At 35.4% G+C, this 18,287-nt stretch overlaps 1 protein-coding gene across 23 annotated transcripts in view; it reads left to right on the top strand.

The window, feature by feature from the left end:
* The window catches only part of NEK1 (NIMA related kinase 1), a 47,211-nt gene that overhangs the window by 3,513 nt on the left and 25,411 nt on the right, over nt 1-18,287 (top strand). For 11 of the 23 annotated variants that reach the window (XR_012623115.1, XM_074822829.1, XM_074822825.1 and 8 more), the window contains 15 exons: nt 19-115; nt 2,122-2,219; nt 3,735-3,818; nt 4,277-4,344; nt 4,468-4,554; nt 5,622-5,676; nt 6,914-7,114; nt 9,022-9,082; nt 10,215-10,372; nt 12,429-12,485; nt 12,740-12,799; nt 12,942-12,989; nt 13,079-13,153; nt 16,206-16,384; nt 16,467-16,598. Coding sequence is in view for 21 of the 23 variants with exons in the window: in XM_074822829.1 (XP_074678930.1) it covers nt 19-115; nt 2,122-2,219; nt 3,735-3,818; nt 4,277-4,344; nt 4,468-4,554; nt 5,622-5,676; nt 6,914-7,114; nt 9,022-9,082; nt 10,215-10,372; nt 12,429-12,485; nt 12,740-12,799; nt 12,942-12,989; nt 13,079-13,153; nt 16,206-16,384; nt 16,467-16,598 (1,460 nt within the window). In the remaining 2 variants the exon portion in view is untranslated. The other 12 variants (XM_074822837.1, XM_074822838.1, XM_074822839.1 and 9 more) reach the window with 8 other exon arrangements.

Raw genomic sequence — 18,287 nt, forward strand, 5'->3', positions numbered from 1 at the left:
ATTATTTTCCTTCTGAAGATGTCAAATAAGGAGAGAGAAGAATCAAGGAGAGAAGTTGCTGTGTTGGCTAACATGAAACATCCGAATATTGTCCTGTATAGGGAGTCATTTGAAGGTAAGTTTAATTAATGCACTAGAACCTGAAGTAATGGTAGTAGGTGACTGTCTGTGCCCTACTTACTGCAGTCAGTTTAAAAGTCAGTGGGTTTTCTCTCTTTAATCAGTCTTTCTCATACTTTTATTACTTCAGTTCTTTTTGGTTGTATTTTTTTCACAATTCCCCTTACATATAAAAATAACAATTTTTAAAAGTGCACCAATTGAACAGAAATGTTCATGTCTCTTCCTTACATACATCATTTTTGGTTGATATTTAAATGAAAGGGTTACGTTCTCTTGTTTCTCCAGAGTGTAAGTATCCTTGAATGCTTGTGTATACCCTAACAACTTGAATGCTTGTATATGTTAAATATGAGTACAGTCTAAATTTGGGTATTGATAACCTAGCAAGCGCAATTTTATCTCAAAATCTGTTGTTTTAGAATGCAGTCTACAGTCATTGCAATCCTATCATTGCTTTCAGAGCTGGAAAAATAGATGGGACTGTTTACTTCATCAAGCTATGAAGGAAGGAGAAATACATTTCCACATTGTTTTCACATTGAATGTCTTGGGAAATGAGCAGAACAGATAAGAGTATTCCATAGCTTAAAATACTATTTAAAAACCTATATATGATTTGAGATACTGTTTAGGGACACTGCTACTTTCTCCTTTCCTGCCTTTCTGCTGACCTTCATCTATCTTTTCATTGGGGGCTTTTATTTTTTCTATTCATTAAATTAGAACTTCGTGCCATTGCATAGCCATAGTCTTCTGGTTTATAAATCCATGTTTCTGTCTTCCCTGTAATAAAGGCTGCTTTTTTTCTTTCTTCTTACAAGGTAGATCCTGTAATCTGTAGTTAACAAGACTTCATGTTGCATCTTTATTGCTAAAGCACAGTGACTTTGAACATACTGAATTGGTTTGTAAAAGAGAACTATTTCAGCAACAGGTCTGCAAGAAATCCAGACTCTTAGGATCCTCTTTTAAAATAATGCTAATTATAAATATTAACCATGATACAAACAGCTGTTAAGCACCAAAAAAATCCTCATTGTGATGTTTTGAAAGACAGATTTCAGAAGCATTCTGTGGGAGTGAAATCTAAGTGACTTAGATGATTTAATGAATTTTGGCTCTCTTTAGAGTTTAAGTGCTATGACTAATTCATAAAATAAGAGTATTTTGAGCAGCATGTGACTGATTTTATGCATTTATTCAGCTCTTCTCAAAATCGTGGCTAATATGTGAGTAGTGTAGTTCTTGTGGTTTTGGTAACTTGCAGTTTGCTTCTGTGTAATCTCTTTTTTCATCAGTAACTGGAAAATACTGCATTTGGGAACAAAACTGTAACTTTGTATGAAAGGTATTATATTCGCTCATACTTCCTAGTGGAAACTTGCGTAGGATTTTTCTAAGTCTCAAATGTCATTAAAAAGGAGAAAACAATTGTTTCCTTCAGTCATTGTCTGCTGGAAGTTTTATTGCTGTTCTTCAGTCACTGAAATGAACTGTATGTCTGGTATGAGAGCTGATCATTGTCACATTCTTGCACTTAGTGTGAGTCCAGGTAAAAACTCCAAGAAAGAATTAGGCAAATAGAGGCAACTACCTAAATTAGAACTTAAGATCTCTATTTTTATGCTAGGGGATCTCTAGAATGTTTGAAAGCAGGTTGAAGAATGATTTTATATTGCATTCATGAAGTGACACCTCTAATTTCATAGTGGTTTTAAACCCCGTTTTGGGGCATTGATTCAGTAGATGTGATTTCTTTCTCTCCGTATCAGAGTAGTCTGATGCTACCAGAAATGGGAAACTTATGTCGTGAACTTTAAAGTAATAAAAGCATTTTTGCTTGAAGTTTGAAAAAAGGTCTAATAAATTATATCTGAAGCTGCATGTGAAAAGGTTAAATTTTTTGTTTTTTCTGTGAAGCAGTGAAGGTATTCAGAAAGTTATGTTAAAGATGGATCTTTTCTTCTTTTTGAAATACTTTTGTGTTTTATTTTACAGAAAATGGCTGTCTCTACATAGTGATGGATTACTGTGAAGGAGGAGACCTATTTAAAAAAATAAATGCCCAGAAAGGAATCTTATTCTCCGAAGACCAGGTAACAGCAAACTGCTGCTATAGTGTTTTGTTGCATGATACTTTTTCATGAGTTTTAAATTATTTTGCTTCAGTTTGGTGGATATCGTTGCTTAATCTAAAACGAGGTTCTCAAATTGTGATTCTCATTATCAGCCACAGTTGTAGCCTTAAAAAAAAAAAAAAAAAAAAAGGAAAACGTAGCTGGAAATCCTGGGATTTTGTCTGTATGTGTAAGATGATTTTAAAAAAAATGATGTCTTGCAAAGTAAACCAAATCTGAGAAATGAAAAATACTGAAGGACAACATGAATATTTTTAAACCTTTGGTTTTTTTAAGGTATAATGGCACAGGATTTTGTTTTGAAATACTGATTCTCATTTATCAGAAGCATAAAATAGCAAACTTTGTAAATATAAGAGTATGAAATATGGCAATATGAAGTGAAACTTTTGAATGATGTTATTTTTCCATTAGAAAAATAATGTATTGGAAGTATATCAGCAGATTTTCTTTTTCCACAATATTGGTTATAAACTCATTTATACTGTGGGAGAATTTGGAATGAATGGGAGGATTTTATGTACAGATTTGATTAAGTGAAGATAGATCATGTAGGATTCAATTTTTTTATTAGAACTGACATATGTTTCCTTCTTTATAAATTGTTTCTGTGCTTTTGTGTCTCCATCCGGTAGGATCTCAATTTACCTATGGTTGGAAAGGCTTAGTAGTATATTAGTTCTATTGATGGTATTTAGAATAGGGTAATCATGATTACCTTTTGGATATAATTTGTAAAACTTTTCATTTTTCTAATTTGGGCTCACTTTTGCAAGAAGAACTTAAAGTGGAAGAGTGGAAATTGCACCTTGTATTATATCGTAATTTTGACATGTATGTATTTCTAAGTTGGGAATGTGAAACCACTATTCACATGGAAAAGTTCTTAGTCGCTTTTTCTGTTGTGATTTTTACAAATTTACCAAAAAAAAAAGGGGTTTGTTGGCTTGTTTATAATTATCTAGTTATTTGGTTTTGTTCCTTTTCTCATAGAAATCTGCTTTTTACTATTTTTCTTTTCAAGATAGAATACATAAAATTACTGTATGATAAAATAAGTGTTTCTGTAAACATTACTATGGCTTTCTAGGACCCTTGGTTGATAGACTGCCAGAAGACTTGTATTGGTTACAGCAAAAGTATAATCTTTAAGATGCAAGTTCCATGTCTTAAATGTTTTAGCCAATCAAATTAATCTTGCATACTTTTGTTAGGTTTATAATATGTAATAGAACTAGTAATCTCAAGATTAATATCTACTTTGGGTAATATGCACATTTCATGAAAAAGTTAGCATTATAGCGACAGTACTGTTATGGGTTTTATTATACTGTGGTATAAATGAAGACAGGTTTGTGGGAAGAGGATAAAATCTTGAGTTATAAAACTGATTTGATAATATCTTCAGTTATGTAACTGGGGAAGCTTTCAGATAAATAATGATGCTGATGTTGCATTTTCTTTTATGCATAGATTCTGGATTGGTTTGTACAAATCTGTTTAGCACTAAAACATATACATGATAGAAAAATCTTGCATCGGGACATAAAGTCACAGGTATGTAAGTAACTATTTTTTAACCGACTTTACTTCCAAGATTATTACATTCATATCTTACTAGTGTAAGCTGGCAAATTGTAGAAAAAAATCTTTTTATGTAAACACTTCCAATACTGGAAACACTTTTTTGCCTTCAGAATTGTCAGGAAGAGCTTTATATGATATTTGTAGAAACAGATGAGGCTACTTGGTGAAGCTACTTGAGTGTTACTTATATATTTATGTGTGGGGACAGAAAACATTATGTTTTAAGATGTGTAATAGTGTTTTCTTTAATTTTGGTGCAGTAGGACTGGAATAAGTCTGGTGTGTTGCAGTCAATAACACTACTGCTAGTGACTTTGGAGTGATTGAATGGTAGCAAACTTTACTCTTCCCATAACATGTTGAGAACAAAAAGTGTGCAATTGTATGAATGTTTTAATTAACAGACTTCTTAAAATTTCTATATCAAGAATATATTTTTAACCAAAGATGGAACAATACAGCTGGGAGATTTTGGAATCGCCAGAGTTCTTAACAGGTAACTCCATTTTGTTGCTGTTTTCTCTGACTTAATCTAAATCGCTGTGATCTAGGAAAACACAATCTGTGCACTTCATGCAGGTTAACTAGTTAACATTAATTCTTTTTTTTTTTTTCTTAGTACTGCAGAGCTGGCTCGCACTTGCATAGGAACGCCATACTATTTATCACCTGAAATATGTCAGAACAAACCTTACAACAATAAAAGGTACTAATAAGCACTTCATTAAACATTTTTGGTAAGGAGAAGAAAGTGAGTTTTTAGAGATCTAAAGCTGTTCATATGATGGTGAACAGCTGTTAGTTCATCTCTTACACAAGAAGATAACTGAATCTCACTGTAAAAGTGACACCTTATTAGGTCTGTGCAGTACAAAGCAATGGGATGCAGAGATGACTTAGCTTAATGCTCTGAGTTCTAGATCTAGCAGTGTTCTTAATTATGGCTCTGCTTTTACCTATCTGCAGACTACTTGTACTGCCATAATTTATGCAGTATAAATGTGAAAGTGTGTTAAGGATGAAATCACACTATGCATAGATAGGTGGCTCAGCCTGCTTCAGATAACAAAGTCATGCAGATACTTTGCTTATACATTTGCTGTTGTGGCAGTAGGCTGTATCTGGTAACAGCATCCCTAATGTAACTAAAATGGTCATTATCAAGTTAGTCTTACAATGCACTAAGCTGCTGCATCCATTGCGCTGAGTGCCTTACACTAATTTCAATTGGTTTCTTAAAAGATAACAATTACTACAGTTCCTTGTCCCTTAATTTCTTCTACATGGGATTTATTATCCAGTGGTGTTCTAACCAAATTCTGTAGTCCTTAATGAGCGAGGGTAAGGTAAGTTGATGTTAAACAGAGTAAACTGACTTTGAGAATTGTATTTGCTGAATTAGGTGGTGAGTTTTGTTTGGGTTTTTGTTGGTTTAATTCAGAGACTTCAGGCATATGTGTATATTTAAAGGGAAAAAGGCTTTGTCCATATTTTGTTGGATTTCTGTGATTGGGGGTGGTTCAGATGAAAAGGTCTAAATAAAATCTGGAGCCAATATAACCTCATCTGGTTTTCAGATTTGCCTTATTTTTGGTTGTTGTCTCTTCTTGTTTGGCCTTTTGTGGTTTGCGGGGTGGAAGATGTACATACAAGGGAGCTTGTACATACTCAAAATACAACCTTTTCCTTTTCAAAGATAAACTTCATAGATACAAGTTACTTGGCAATGTTACACCTAGAACTAATTCTTAAGCTATGTTCTCTTTGATTTAGTGATATCTGGGCCCTTGGTTGTGTTCTCTATGAAATGTGCACACTTAAACATGCGGTGAGTAGAAACTTCTTGTGTCTTTAAAAGAATAGTGATTTCAATCAGGAATTTTTCCTTATGTTACACAAATGTATTTCAGGTCATTGAAAGGCTTTCATGGTGACTGTTTAAAATTACCTTCAACTCCTCTTTCTATACTGACCAACATTTTCCATCTGTTTTTGTTCATGCCAATCTCTGTAGAAATCTTAGCACTGCATATTTTGTTTTCAATGTAGGTTTTTAAGGAACTGTGTTAGCTGAAAAAATTGTTTGGTGTTGTAACAAATGATACTGTGAATAGTGTTCTTTTCTTTCAAAAACCTGACATTTTCCTTGAAAGTCTGAATTCGGACTGCCAGCTTCTGTGCAGATGGATTAATGCATTTCTGTTTAGAACAGAAGAAGCTCCCATGGTAAAAGCATTGCCTTCTTTTTTTTATATGCGTGTGTTGTTTTGAAGAATATATCTTTATCATCCATTTTCCAGTTAGGAAGGGAAGAAAAAACACTTATTTTCTGTCTTGTTTTGGGGTTTTTGTGGGTTTTTTTAAAATGGCTATTTTTATTAAAAGAAAAAAGATTATAACAACATGAAAATCAGGGGGGGAAATGTCGAGGGATAAGGATTTAATTTCATTTCAAGTTTTTGTAATTTCTTATTGCTTGGTCTTTTCTGTGGCAACAATGATAACCGTGTTGCCTATCTGAGAGTTGATGGCAATAGGTTGTTTTCTGTGAGCTGAGTGATATGTACTGTTTTCTTTTTATTGTACAAAGGAATTGAAATGGGTGTTCTGTTTCCTGAGCTTAAGCTGAAGTCTAAGCATTCCTTTGGATTTCACACTAAATGAGTATGAATGCTTTACATTCCTTCATTTGAAATGTGGCTCCACTAAAAAGGGCAGAAGGCATGTGACAGTTGAAGGTGGGACAGGAGGTCAAGCAGATAATTATATAATTCTTTTATCCTTAATGATATATTATTGTCAATCTAGATCTGGAGGGAAATAATTATTTGTAGCAGAATTTACATCAATAGTGTGGAATATCTGTATGATGATGTATTTATAATACTTGGCAGCAGATTGTTTTAAACTGCTGATGTAAACTGTTGATGGTCTTGAAAATTTCTTTTGGTATGTTGAGGCAAGGGAATGTGTGTTGTTTGTTTTCTTCATCTTTATATGCAGCCTTGCATGTGGACAGACAGTAAGTAATATGCAGTAACTGTTCTCTTTCTTGTGTGATGCAGTTTGAAGCTGGTAACATGAAGAACTTGGTACTGAAGATAATCTCTGGGCCTTTTCCTCCTGTTTCTATGCATTACTCTTATGACCTACGTAATCTGCTGTCACAGTTATTTAAAAGGAATCCTAGGAATAGACCATCAGTAAACTCCATATTGGAGAAAAACTTTATAGCCAAACGGGTTGAAAAATTTCTCACACCCCAGGTATGGACTTAGTTTTAATTTTAATTTTGCTAAAAACGTTGTAGGACTCTTCTTTTTCTTTATTCTAATGTTAATATACAACATGGCAAATTGGAGTAAGGTATTCCCTAGAGCTTTTGTAAAGACACTTTCAGTTGAAGAAAAAAGAATTTTACTATGAGCTGTTAAGAAACACAATTTTTCCAGCTGAATGACTAACATGTTTGACTTAGAGATACTACCTAATCTTAAAAACACCAACAAACTCCCACACCCAGAAAGCACCTTTTACTAAATGTACCAATCACTAGTACATTTTGTATTCAGCCAGAGGTGGTCATTCTGTGGCACAGCTGTAATGCCTATTTTCTTTGTTTCATGGCTAATGGTGGTGTCCTCTGCTTTTCTTAGTCTAGGCCTAAGAGATCTTCCATAGTTGACATCTTCAGCATGTTGCAACTATTGCTGATATCTTGCTCTTAAGTGACAGGAAATCAGTCATCCAGTTTTATATAAATTCTTTCTTAATTTTCCTAGTTACTAAGTTACAGAAAAGAATGGATCTAAATTAGCATCTTTTTTTAAAAAAAAAAAAAGGGCTTTTTGAAAGGTACTGAAAAGTTATGTTTCTTTTCTGTCAGTAGCTGTTATCACGGAAACATTACGCTTCAGTTGTTACAGCTTACTACCCAAATAAAAGCTTCAAGATCACTGAAATACCATTAGTAGGGGAGACTGCTCTCATGTGTGACTTCTTGTTTACAGAATCTTTTGATGACAGACTGTACAGGTTAAAAAGATTCTCTGCCATCATGCGTGGAGTCCTAAATTCTGCACTTTGGTTCTTGGGGCTTTTTTCAGTTTTAACTTCTCAACATCTATTGCAACTGAGTGGTAGCCTCTAAGCAAATCAAAATAATCAGGATAGTTCAAGATTCTATAAAGACTGTTCCTTAAAACCTTGTGGTTTAGGTTAACCTTCAGTTATTGCTGTCAGTTGTTGTCAGAACATTAAATAACACATTCCTGGCATGCTCTGTCTCTAGAAAGGTGGACTTGTAGTATGACCATTATCTGTCTGCAAGTAGCACTACTCTTGTAAAAAACACCTTTGCAGTTCCCATCCTTTGAATATTCTGTATTGGTAGCACCAGTGGTGGCACTCAGATTCTGCAAGAAGTTTGAGAGCAAGATGTTAGAAAATGAGGGCATGGTGCTGGCTCAGCTAAAAGTCTGTCTCGCTCCATGTGCTGTGAGCAGTGAACACTGACTGTAAACGGTGCCTGCTGAGACACAGAGGAACAAGGCAAGCCTACGTGACATTACCTTATGATACTCCCAGCCTTCATCTTTTGTTGTCTCAACTGCATCAGCTCAGGAAGCATCGTCATTGGTGTTTAGTCATCCTCAATAGTTTTCTTGTCTGTGAGCTTATCTGATTTCTCCTTGAACCTGTGTAAATTGTTATGATCATTAAGAAATTTCACAGGTCTGCTACTTGCAGAAAGCATCAACTTCGTTTATTCTAAACCTTCCTCCTTATATTCAGTTGTACCCCACTTATATTGGTATTATTATTTGCTGCCCTTGGGTGTTTCTCTGCAAAATCACACATGTCACGTTACATCTGTCATCTTTTTATAGGCTAAAGAGCAAGCTTAGTCGTTCAACACTTTTAATTATCCTTGCTGCTCTTCTTTGAACCTTTTTCAGTTCTACTACATGGTTTTTGAGGTATTAGGTTCAGAACTACATACAGTATTTGAGATGATGGCTTATTAATGTTCAAATATTCTTCATGTTACATTTAAGTTACAGTAAATACTATTAGTTAGATGTTTACTGGGAGTAGCACACTTCTCTGAAAAGGTTTTTTTTCTGGCTTCAGTCATAAATACTGTTGGCTAACTGCTCAACTTTTTGTTTAGCTTATTGCAGAAGAATTCAATCACAAAATCTTCCAGAAGTTTGGACCACATGCTGCACCAGGTAAGTGTGTAATGTGCTTTTGCTTTCAGCTCTGGCAAGATAGTGTATGTAGCTTTGTTCTCTTACTGGTTTTGGAGTGTTCTTATACCTGATCCTAGAAGTTTCAACAAAAAAGAGAGTAGCAACTTCTCCCCCCTCCCCTGGGGAGCTGGATATAAGTAGGCTACAAATGGTGCAAATACAAACTACGGTCCTGTAGTATTTTAGGTGTACATTTTCCTTTTGCAGTATGCTATGCTTCCAAAATTTAAGGAGACAGTGAAAACTACAAATACTGGAAATAATTTATATGTTGTTGTTGTTGTATGATTTTTTTTTCCCCCCTTCCTAATGACAAATGCGTAATGAGAAATACCATTTCTTGAAAAAATGTGGGAGGTTTCATTAGAGATTCCAGGATTAATTCCCGACTTCAGCCTAAAGCAGTAGAATTTCTACTACTGGTAGCAAATTAGATCGTGGTTCATTTTGTCAAGATGTTCTTACCTTACTTTCTTTTCCTGCATTTGTTTACCTTTTTCTCCTAGATTTTCTTCCCCTTTCTTTATTTCCTTGTAGTTACTTGAAGCTCTGGCAAGTGCTTAGGGGTCTTCTGATTGTGTTGTGTGTTCCACTGCTGTCCTGCTATTCTGTAGTAAGACAACTCTGCTAACAGAGAATCAAATCCACAATATTGGCATATTTTCAGGAACTCTACAGTGAAAACAGTATCCCTGAAGGCCATTGAAGCTCTTCCAGAGCTGCTTATCTGCCAACGTTAGTGTTGCAGGTTGCAGTCCAGTGTTGTTAGTGAAGGGAGGCCTGTCTCTCCATTCCTTTAGGAAGACTTTTCCCTGTGTCCATGACAACTGAATGGTAAAGCATGGTAGCTGAAATAAGCTTCAGTTCTCCAGTTTGAAGTGTTGAGAGTGAAAAGCTCAGGGATTGTGTTCTGCTATATCTTATCAAGCATGAAATTTAGATGAGCTGTTTTGGATGACTGGGTATACTGCACTTGCGCATCAGTTCATGTGAATGAAATGTTAGCAGTTCACCCATTTTCCTTCAGCTTTGCTGTTCCAATACCTTGGAAAAGGGAAATATGGTACACTGGCCATAGCTGTAAAACAGGTTTGGTTTTTTTTCTTTTTAGCTAAAAGACCAGCTCAGGAACAAATACTGACTTCAGTTGCACCAGCTCAGAAAATTACCAAACCTGCTGCAAAATATGGAGTGCCTTTAGTGATCAGGAAGTCTTGTGATGCACCTAAAAAGCCTAATGAGAAGAAGCCATTGGCTAAATCTAGGCAGGTAAGAAGCTAAGTTACTTAAATTGAACTGTTTTTATCATGCCTTATTTACATGCTGTGAAAATACTGTGCATTCCTTTTCAAAGTGTCTTCTGTGTGAACACATGCATCTGCAGAGAAAATAGTAGTAGTTTAAATGCTTGACTTGCTTCATTATTGATTTTTTTGTTGTTGTTCTTCAGTTGGTTTTAATATAATGATTTTTGGAGACTGCTACCTTAGGTTTGGTTTTTAATGCCACTGCTGAATTAGATGTGCTTTGTATGTTTTCAGTTCCTTTGTTGGTGTTGACCACTCTTAAAAATATTGGAAGTCTGTCAGGTATACCGAAATCATTGACACTGGATAAGAATCTTTGCATCTTTCTTCCTTGTTCAAAAATAATCTCAAATTTTTCAAAAATTAGAAAACTTTTTTAGTAACTTTCTGAAGAGTTGTCAGCCAGAGAAATTGTGTAATTGGAAGAGGAGTTTCCCAGACTTAATTCCATGAGCTAATGAGAAGTAGTCTTCTGTATACCTTCATACAGTACTTTTGATCTTTCTTCCAATCATCTTCTCTGTACTTCTTATTACATAAAACTTTTTTTTTCCCCTCTCTCTTTATTCCTTTAATTACTGCATGGCCAGGAGATGTTTATGATACAGCTAGTTTTGAGGTATATGCATGTGCCAAACAACTAGCAACCAAGAAGCTCCCACTTCAACAAGAGAACTAATACAAATTTTCTTCTGAATAAGTAATATTTTTGTTGTGGTGGTGGCTTTTTTGTGGGTTTTGGGTTTTTCTCCTCCCCATGGCAGTTTGGGGAGCGTAATACTGCGATCTTTATCCATCTGTCAAACTTGATAGGTGGATATAAAATTATCCTTGAGATATGAATTATCCTTGAGGTTCAAAAGTTATCGGAGGTTTAGAGAAAAGCTCATTGATCACAGAAGCCTTTTTGGCTTGTGATACACAGTTTGAAAAAGAGAGCGAGAAGGGAATGGCCAGATGACTTGTGTGTCCTTATGAAACCATGAGGTTTTTATGTTTTAAGGCTTGGTTGCGCAACCACCCACCAGTCTGCTATTCTTTACAGTCAGTTTCACTAGCCAACGCTGATCCAGCTTGCGTAGAAACTCAGAGCGGCAGGGTAGAGACTGAGGAAGTATCCTCTTCCTGCATGTAAGGAGTCAGTAATGCTGCAATTTTAAGGCATATTCTTTGTGTGGGTTGTACCTCGTGGCAAGGGATGAAAAGTAGAATAGAAACAATGACTCCAGAGTAATATAAATTTTCTTCTCTTTGCTGTTGTTCCAGGGTAGTTGAGCTTGCAGCTCTCAACTGGCTTTTCAGAGGAGCATGTAACAATCATCTCCTTTGTTTAATGATATTATGTTAACTCACTGTAGTTGAACTATATTAGACTTAAGTCTCTAAAGACTTCCATTTTCTGAAATACTTGATTTTTAAAGTACTCATTTGATAGGATTTTAGGTTGTCAAAAGAAAATAATTATGAAGCTCTCTGTGTTCTAGTACGTTCAGGAAAAAAAAAAAGCTTTAAAAGTAGCCATCACTTTTTTGAGATTATAGTAAGCAGCATGGTTTGTTACGTATAGCTGCTTCTTTACCAGTTATTCAGTAGTGGCTGTGTTCTCCTTTTCCACAGGTAAGAACAACCTTGGTTAGAGTTACCCAAGTGAAAGAGCCTAATGATAACCTAATAAATCTGTTCTCCAGATAAAAGAGAATCTTAATATCTAGGAACTCTCAAAGACTCATAACAGAAAAAGACTGTAATGCAGAGAAGAAAAATAAAGACAGAACAGATTTAAAAATAACTGCCTTCAGCTTTCAAGACAGCCTTTAGTAGAGGATGAACAAGTACAGTAGCATGTACCCTTAGATCCTAGCAGTGCTCTTCATTTAAAACTTGCTGAGTAGTTAATTATTTAAAAGCCATTTTGCACATACTAAGTTGTGAGTTTAAGATTATTTTTTTTTCAATTAGGATTTTTTTTCTTATTCTGGCATTGTGCTATCTAATTGAAAGTTTCACCTTTTATCCAGGCCTTTCCAACTCCAATGAAGAAAACGAATCCAGGAGAAAGGAGGAAAATGTTTGAGGTATCATGAAATCATCTGTTAATTTTCAAACTAAGCAAAAGCTAAGTCCAGAGCAAGAATGACAAAATAAAACCTTCAAACCTTTCCTCCTTATCTTTTTTCCAAACGTTATGTAAGAGTGATTTCTTTAAAATTTACTTTTTTTTAAATCTTTGTGGACGTACACCAGCAATTGGAGCACTAACCTATCTTGACAGAGACTTGACAGAATAATGGCTCAGTAATAAATACCAAATTATATGCTTACTTTTCAGGAACCTTCAAAAAAGAAAAGGTTGGAATTGCCTGAAAAAGAAAAACGCACGAGAGATCAGGTAGACAATATTCTTGAGACTTTCTTTTTTCCACCCATAGTAATTTTAATGAAATACCTTGGGGTGTGTTATATGTTGCATAAGAACATGGAGTAGTTTGATTTCTCAGTTACTAAACATGTTTAATCCTTACACATTGCAGATCAGTTTGCTGAAGGCAGATGAAATGAGAAGATTGGAAAAAGAACGGGTAAAATATGTTTAAAATGTGTTAATAGTGAAGTTCAATTTTCACTTAGTGATTCCTTGAATTACGTTTTCCTGTATTTTCTCCTTCAGATGGAACGAATAAACAGAGCCAGGGAACAAGGATGGAGGAATGTGCTTGGTTCAGGTGGAAGTGGTGATGTTAAGGTTGGCAGCAGATGCAGAAATGTGGTGTAGTCTGTTCCCCCCACCTTTGATTATCTGGCATGGTCTTCTCTTTTCAGAAAGATCTGTTCTTGGAGGTCAACTCTTGGGACTGCCCATTTTTAATCTATGGATAATTTAAGAGAAACTGTATAAGACTCTCTTCCCTGGCTTTTTGGAGATCATGTGCAATTTTCATTTTTAATACTTAGTAAATTTCAGAATCTCTACTGTTTCTGCCAGTAATGCTTTTCATGCACCACTTTCTTTTTTTCCACTCCTGCTTTTGCTACTTTTCCTGTGCTGAATCTATGCATGAACAGCTTCTTTCACATTCAAGTTTGTTGTTGAATTCTTTTGCTGAAATCTTTTTCCAGGCTCCCACATTATGATAATGGCCCTCTTCCCCAGTATTATTAATATTATACCTGCTTCTGAGCATTCTTTGTTCTTTAGCAACATAAATGCTTATATATGCTCATAAGTTGTTCAGGACAGGGGTAAAAAATCCTGAGTAAATCTAATTATTTTTTTCTGAAAGCAGTGAACTTCCTATATCCATTCACTTCTTGCAGAATTTATATTACATAATCTGATTCCTATAACTGTTTGCCTGTTTGTGTGGGTCATAGTTTCATGGAAATATAAGTCTTCTAGGAGATAGTCTCATGAAATTAGTTAAGTATGAAGGTCTAGGTACTTCCATCAGACAGAGCCAGGGCAGGAATTTAAGTATTGCTGTGGTGTAAATCTATCTGACAATAGAAAATGGATTAAAACACAGCTATTTGTGGTGGTGGTAGTGAGTCTTACAAAAATACTTGGCCTAAACATGTTTAGTAGGGTTTTTGTAAACAAGCTCTGACCGAGCAGTAAAGTCAAAATGAATAGAGGGTTTATTTTCTGTTCCTTGTACAAGAATGAGGAATACGCAAGCACTTGACCGGGTTTCAGTAGCTGCTTATTAAATATACTGCTTCAAAATAGACATCATCTTTGGATGTGTGCCACACATCATGTAAGTAAAGCTTAAATATAAAAGCAAACTTAAGGTGCTGATACATTTAATGGAAAAAACTACAAGGTGCTGATTAGATTTAATGGAAAAATCAAAAAATATCATTTGGTTCCTATGCCGTCTTTCTCTATCTCAAGATGAAACTGGCAGGCACCAATACAAGCTTCCACACAACACAAGATATCAGCGTAGTCATGTTTGGATGAGAGCTACATATGTTCCTGATTAACTTCAAGAGTTTTATTGCAAGGTCCTTAGACAATGTATATTGCAAATGTATGAAGTGTTATGTTATAGCTACAGCTGCATCGTTGTCGGTGTTCTCAGTCATCTAGGGAAACTGAGGGTCAGTGGCTGTGTATATTTTCACTGTGTCACTGGTGTAGAATGTCATGGCAGACGTGCTTTAAAATTCGTTGAAATGTCTTCTCCAAATTGGAGTTTAGTACAAATCTTACTGCAGGCTTTTAGGTTATCATCACTCCAGGTTTACATGTAGTGTTAATAGTATTCTTGACTTAATTATCCTTTTCCTTTCTTCAACATGAAAACAGTATGCAGCAACTCGAATAGCATTGTTCAAGCTTTCCAATAATGCAAGCCACATAGTCTCTTACGAAAGCATAGCAGGGTCATACACTGCATGATTTTCTCTTTCTGTTGTCTTTTTTGGTTGGTTGTTGGCGCCTGTTTCTGAGGTACAGCAAGGAAAGAGGTGGCAAGGACTTCACTTCGGGTTTGTGGTTCTAGCAGGCGCTGTAACTGTTCTGCAGATTGTTGATGAGCACCTACCTCATAGCATTTGCCTAGAGATTGATCATACTGTTTCTTTAGATAACTCTTTTGAAAACTGAGCTCTAATATGATAGCTGAAACCTTGAATAGTGTCTAAAGCAAGACTTTTTCCTCTATTTGTAGAAGCTATAGTCTTGTATAGTAAGTTGGTTTTATTCAGATGAACAGCATGCGTACATATTTATTTGAATGTCTGGATAAATCTTTCAGTTAGTATTCTATCATATGGATTATGGAAAGCTACTGATGGGTGTTGAGCAACTGAAACTCAGAATGTGAGCTAAATTCCATTGTCAAATATAATCTGTTCAAGAACTTCTAAGTAGGCAATCTTAAACCTGTCACATCTGCACTCACCTATTTGAATTTTAAATACATTCTTAAGACCACTCTGGAAGGAACATTGACACTATTGTTAAAATCAGTTCCATAGATCCACTACTATGGGCTATTTGACTGCTTCCCCAAGGTATAAAGGGAACATTTCTATGCATGTGCTGACAACCTTAACCTTATTTTGCCAGTTTCACATTTTCTGCATCCATCCTTGGCTACTACTGTACACAGCTGCTTGCAACATTTTTTTTATTATTTTCACATGAAGGTTCTGTAGGAATTCTAATTCTTTAAGAATGACAGAGATAATTTGCATAAAGCAGTAGCTTTTAGTAGATGTTCCTCTGATCTGACCTTTAGTAGGGAAGCATCTCCATTAAGATGATGAAACCAAATTACAGGTTGGTCACAATGGCAATTCTCAGATAAATCTGCATTTAATGCCATTCAGCAACCTTAGAGGTGTGCTTAACCATTTCCAGCTTCATGGAAAAATGTGTGTTTGGCTACAAGTCACTCATTACTACTTCAGTTAGTACTGTATCGCTTCTAGCTTGTGCTAAAACTTTGATTTTTGCCATGTGGAATGTCCATCTCCAATTATACTTCAATGGATTTGTTACCAGTAACTTCCAAAATGTGTGACAGATGTCTCGTGTATAACTAGACTACTATTGGAGAGAGGTAAAGTGCTGTATTACTCTGGAGTACTAACAGAAAAAAAAAGTTTTTAATTTATCTATCTTGTAGTTTGTTAAAATAGGGCCATGCCAGGAATAAAAATAGGACCAATTCAGAATTGTTGCAGGACATATTAATGCTTTTATTCTGCTGAAAAGGTGAAAATTGAAAGGGCTTGTTAAAACCAGCATTTGAGATTTCCACCCTACCCCTTCTGATTTCCAGGCACCATATTATGGCGGTGGAGGTGGTGTTGGTCCTTTTCCTGTATCTTCCAGAGGACAGTATGAACACTATCATGCTATTTTTGACCAGATGCAACAGCAAAAGGAAACCGTTAGAGTAGCTGAAGAGAGAGAAGCCAAATTGAGGGCGAAAGTACAAGGCCGAGAAGTAGTTGAAAGGTATGGCTACCTTCTGTTAGAAGTTGCATGTGGTCTGCTTTAGATGAAAGTAATGAAAGTTACTGTACATGTTTATCTACAGAGGAATTCCACCTGGAATACGTCCAGGAGTTCCTAAGGGGCCTACAGGTCATCACCATTTACCTGATGCTGGTGCAGTTAGGAAAAAAATGAAAAGATTGAAGGAGGTGTCTAAACAAGCCAATGCAAACAGGTTGGACTACAATAATCCATAAATCTGTCCCTACATGTTAGATTCTTGTTCTGTGTCTTGTTTCATTTAGTAGTTGGACATGTCTCGAAATCACTTTTATCCATTGGTATTGTGCCGTCTGTTTGTCTGTTAGTCCCTCACAGACCACAATTCTTTTAGAACCAATGGAAACCTTGGCTTCCCCAATAGTAGAAAAAATGGATTACTCACAACTGTAACTAAACTAGATTTCAGCCAAAACTCTTGGCTTAATGCAGTTGCAGATAATATTATAAGCCTCCTCCTTTGCTTTTTTCATGGTTCCACTTTGTGTTACCTGCCAAGATGCTTCCTTCTCCTGTCATCTCATTCTGAGTGCCTTCTCTACAGCTAATTGTTGGACGCCCTAGCATAGGAGTGTCTAGAATGCTCCTGGAATTGTTAGTTCTTGTTTATTGATCAGTGGAAAACTTCTGGGAGCTTTCTTCAAGATGTGAATGTCAGGTGTATGGTGTGCAGCTTCTAATTCAGTGATGTGTATTCTTTCAATTACAATAAACTGAGTATTTTATATATAAAAGGATTTTTAAACAGGTATTGATTTTGGGTTTTTTTTAATTATTTCACTCTTTCAGGTAGCTTCTTGAAATTTCTTTGCTCTTCTTCAGATCTGTTATTATTGCCCACAAAACTGTATCTGCACTTGTGAGGAGTAAATGGAAAATACCTTCTTTTCTAGAAGTTTAGTACATGAGAATTAACTAACTTTGCTCATGCATTATTTAAACTTCTGCAGATCCAATGATATAATGAAGAAATAAATGGAGTTAACATGAGGAAAAGGAAGTGGCCAAAGAAAACATCTGTTGTTCTAAATTAATTTTATTCAGTTTTATGTTTTAATATAATATATTTGGCCTTTGTAAATTTTTTCTATTTTAAAATTTGCAGCAATAATGTAACAGGTTTAACACTGATGTTACAGTTTTGCAAGCTACAAGGTATATTTTATTTTCTTTATAGTAAAGTGGGCTGTTGTGAACTGATTAAAATTCCTCCTAGTACAACCCAGTACTGGAAGGTGTGTTTTCCCAGCATTTTCCCAGATGATGTAGATGTGTATTTCCATCCTCCTCTGTTCTCAATGCTTTGCACTAATTGACACAATCCCCAAACCTTGTCTAGATCGGGAAACACTGCCTTGTACGTTTAACGATATTAAATGATACTTGGCTGCACCGGGGTAAACTTGAGAGGAACTATAGTAGATGGCTGCAAATCATGAATAACGTGGAGATCATGAAGAGAAAATGATTCAGTGTTTTTCAAATACATGAACTTGGAAGCACTCAGTGAAAATACTGTGCAGAAGTTTCGAAATAGGTAGAGGGTTGGTTTGGGTTTTTTTATTTATAAACTGGATTAACTTTAGTCTTAAATTGAGGTGCTGTTTCTTAGCATTTATAATGTGGTAAGTATTTGTACTTTATTATGTAGCAGCAATTTTACTATCATAGCTAGCCTAGCAGTATTTCTCTGGCACTTTATTCTTTCAGCTGGAGGTAAAATATAAAGGTAAGTGTTCAGGATGTTTAGCTCAAACTAAGAATGTTAAAAATTGCAATTTTCTTAAAGATAGGTAATCAAGAGTATGTATTAAAGAAGTTGAGAAATCCTTAAGATGCAGTGTTTTTGATTACCACAACTATT

Source organism: Strix aluco, chromosome 4 (genome assembly GCF_031877795.1).
Source record: "Strix aluco isolate bStrAlu1 chromosome 4, bStrAlu1.hap1, whole genome shotgun sequence".
Classification (NCBI taxonomy): Eukaryota; Metazoa; Chordata; class Aves; order Strigiformes; family Strigidae; genus Strix; species Strix aluco.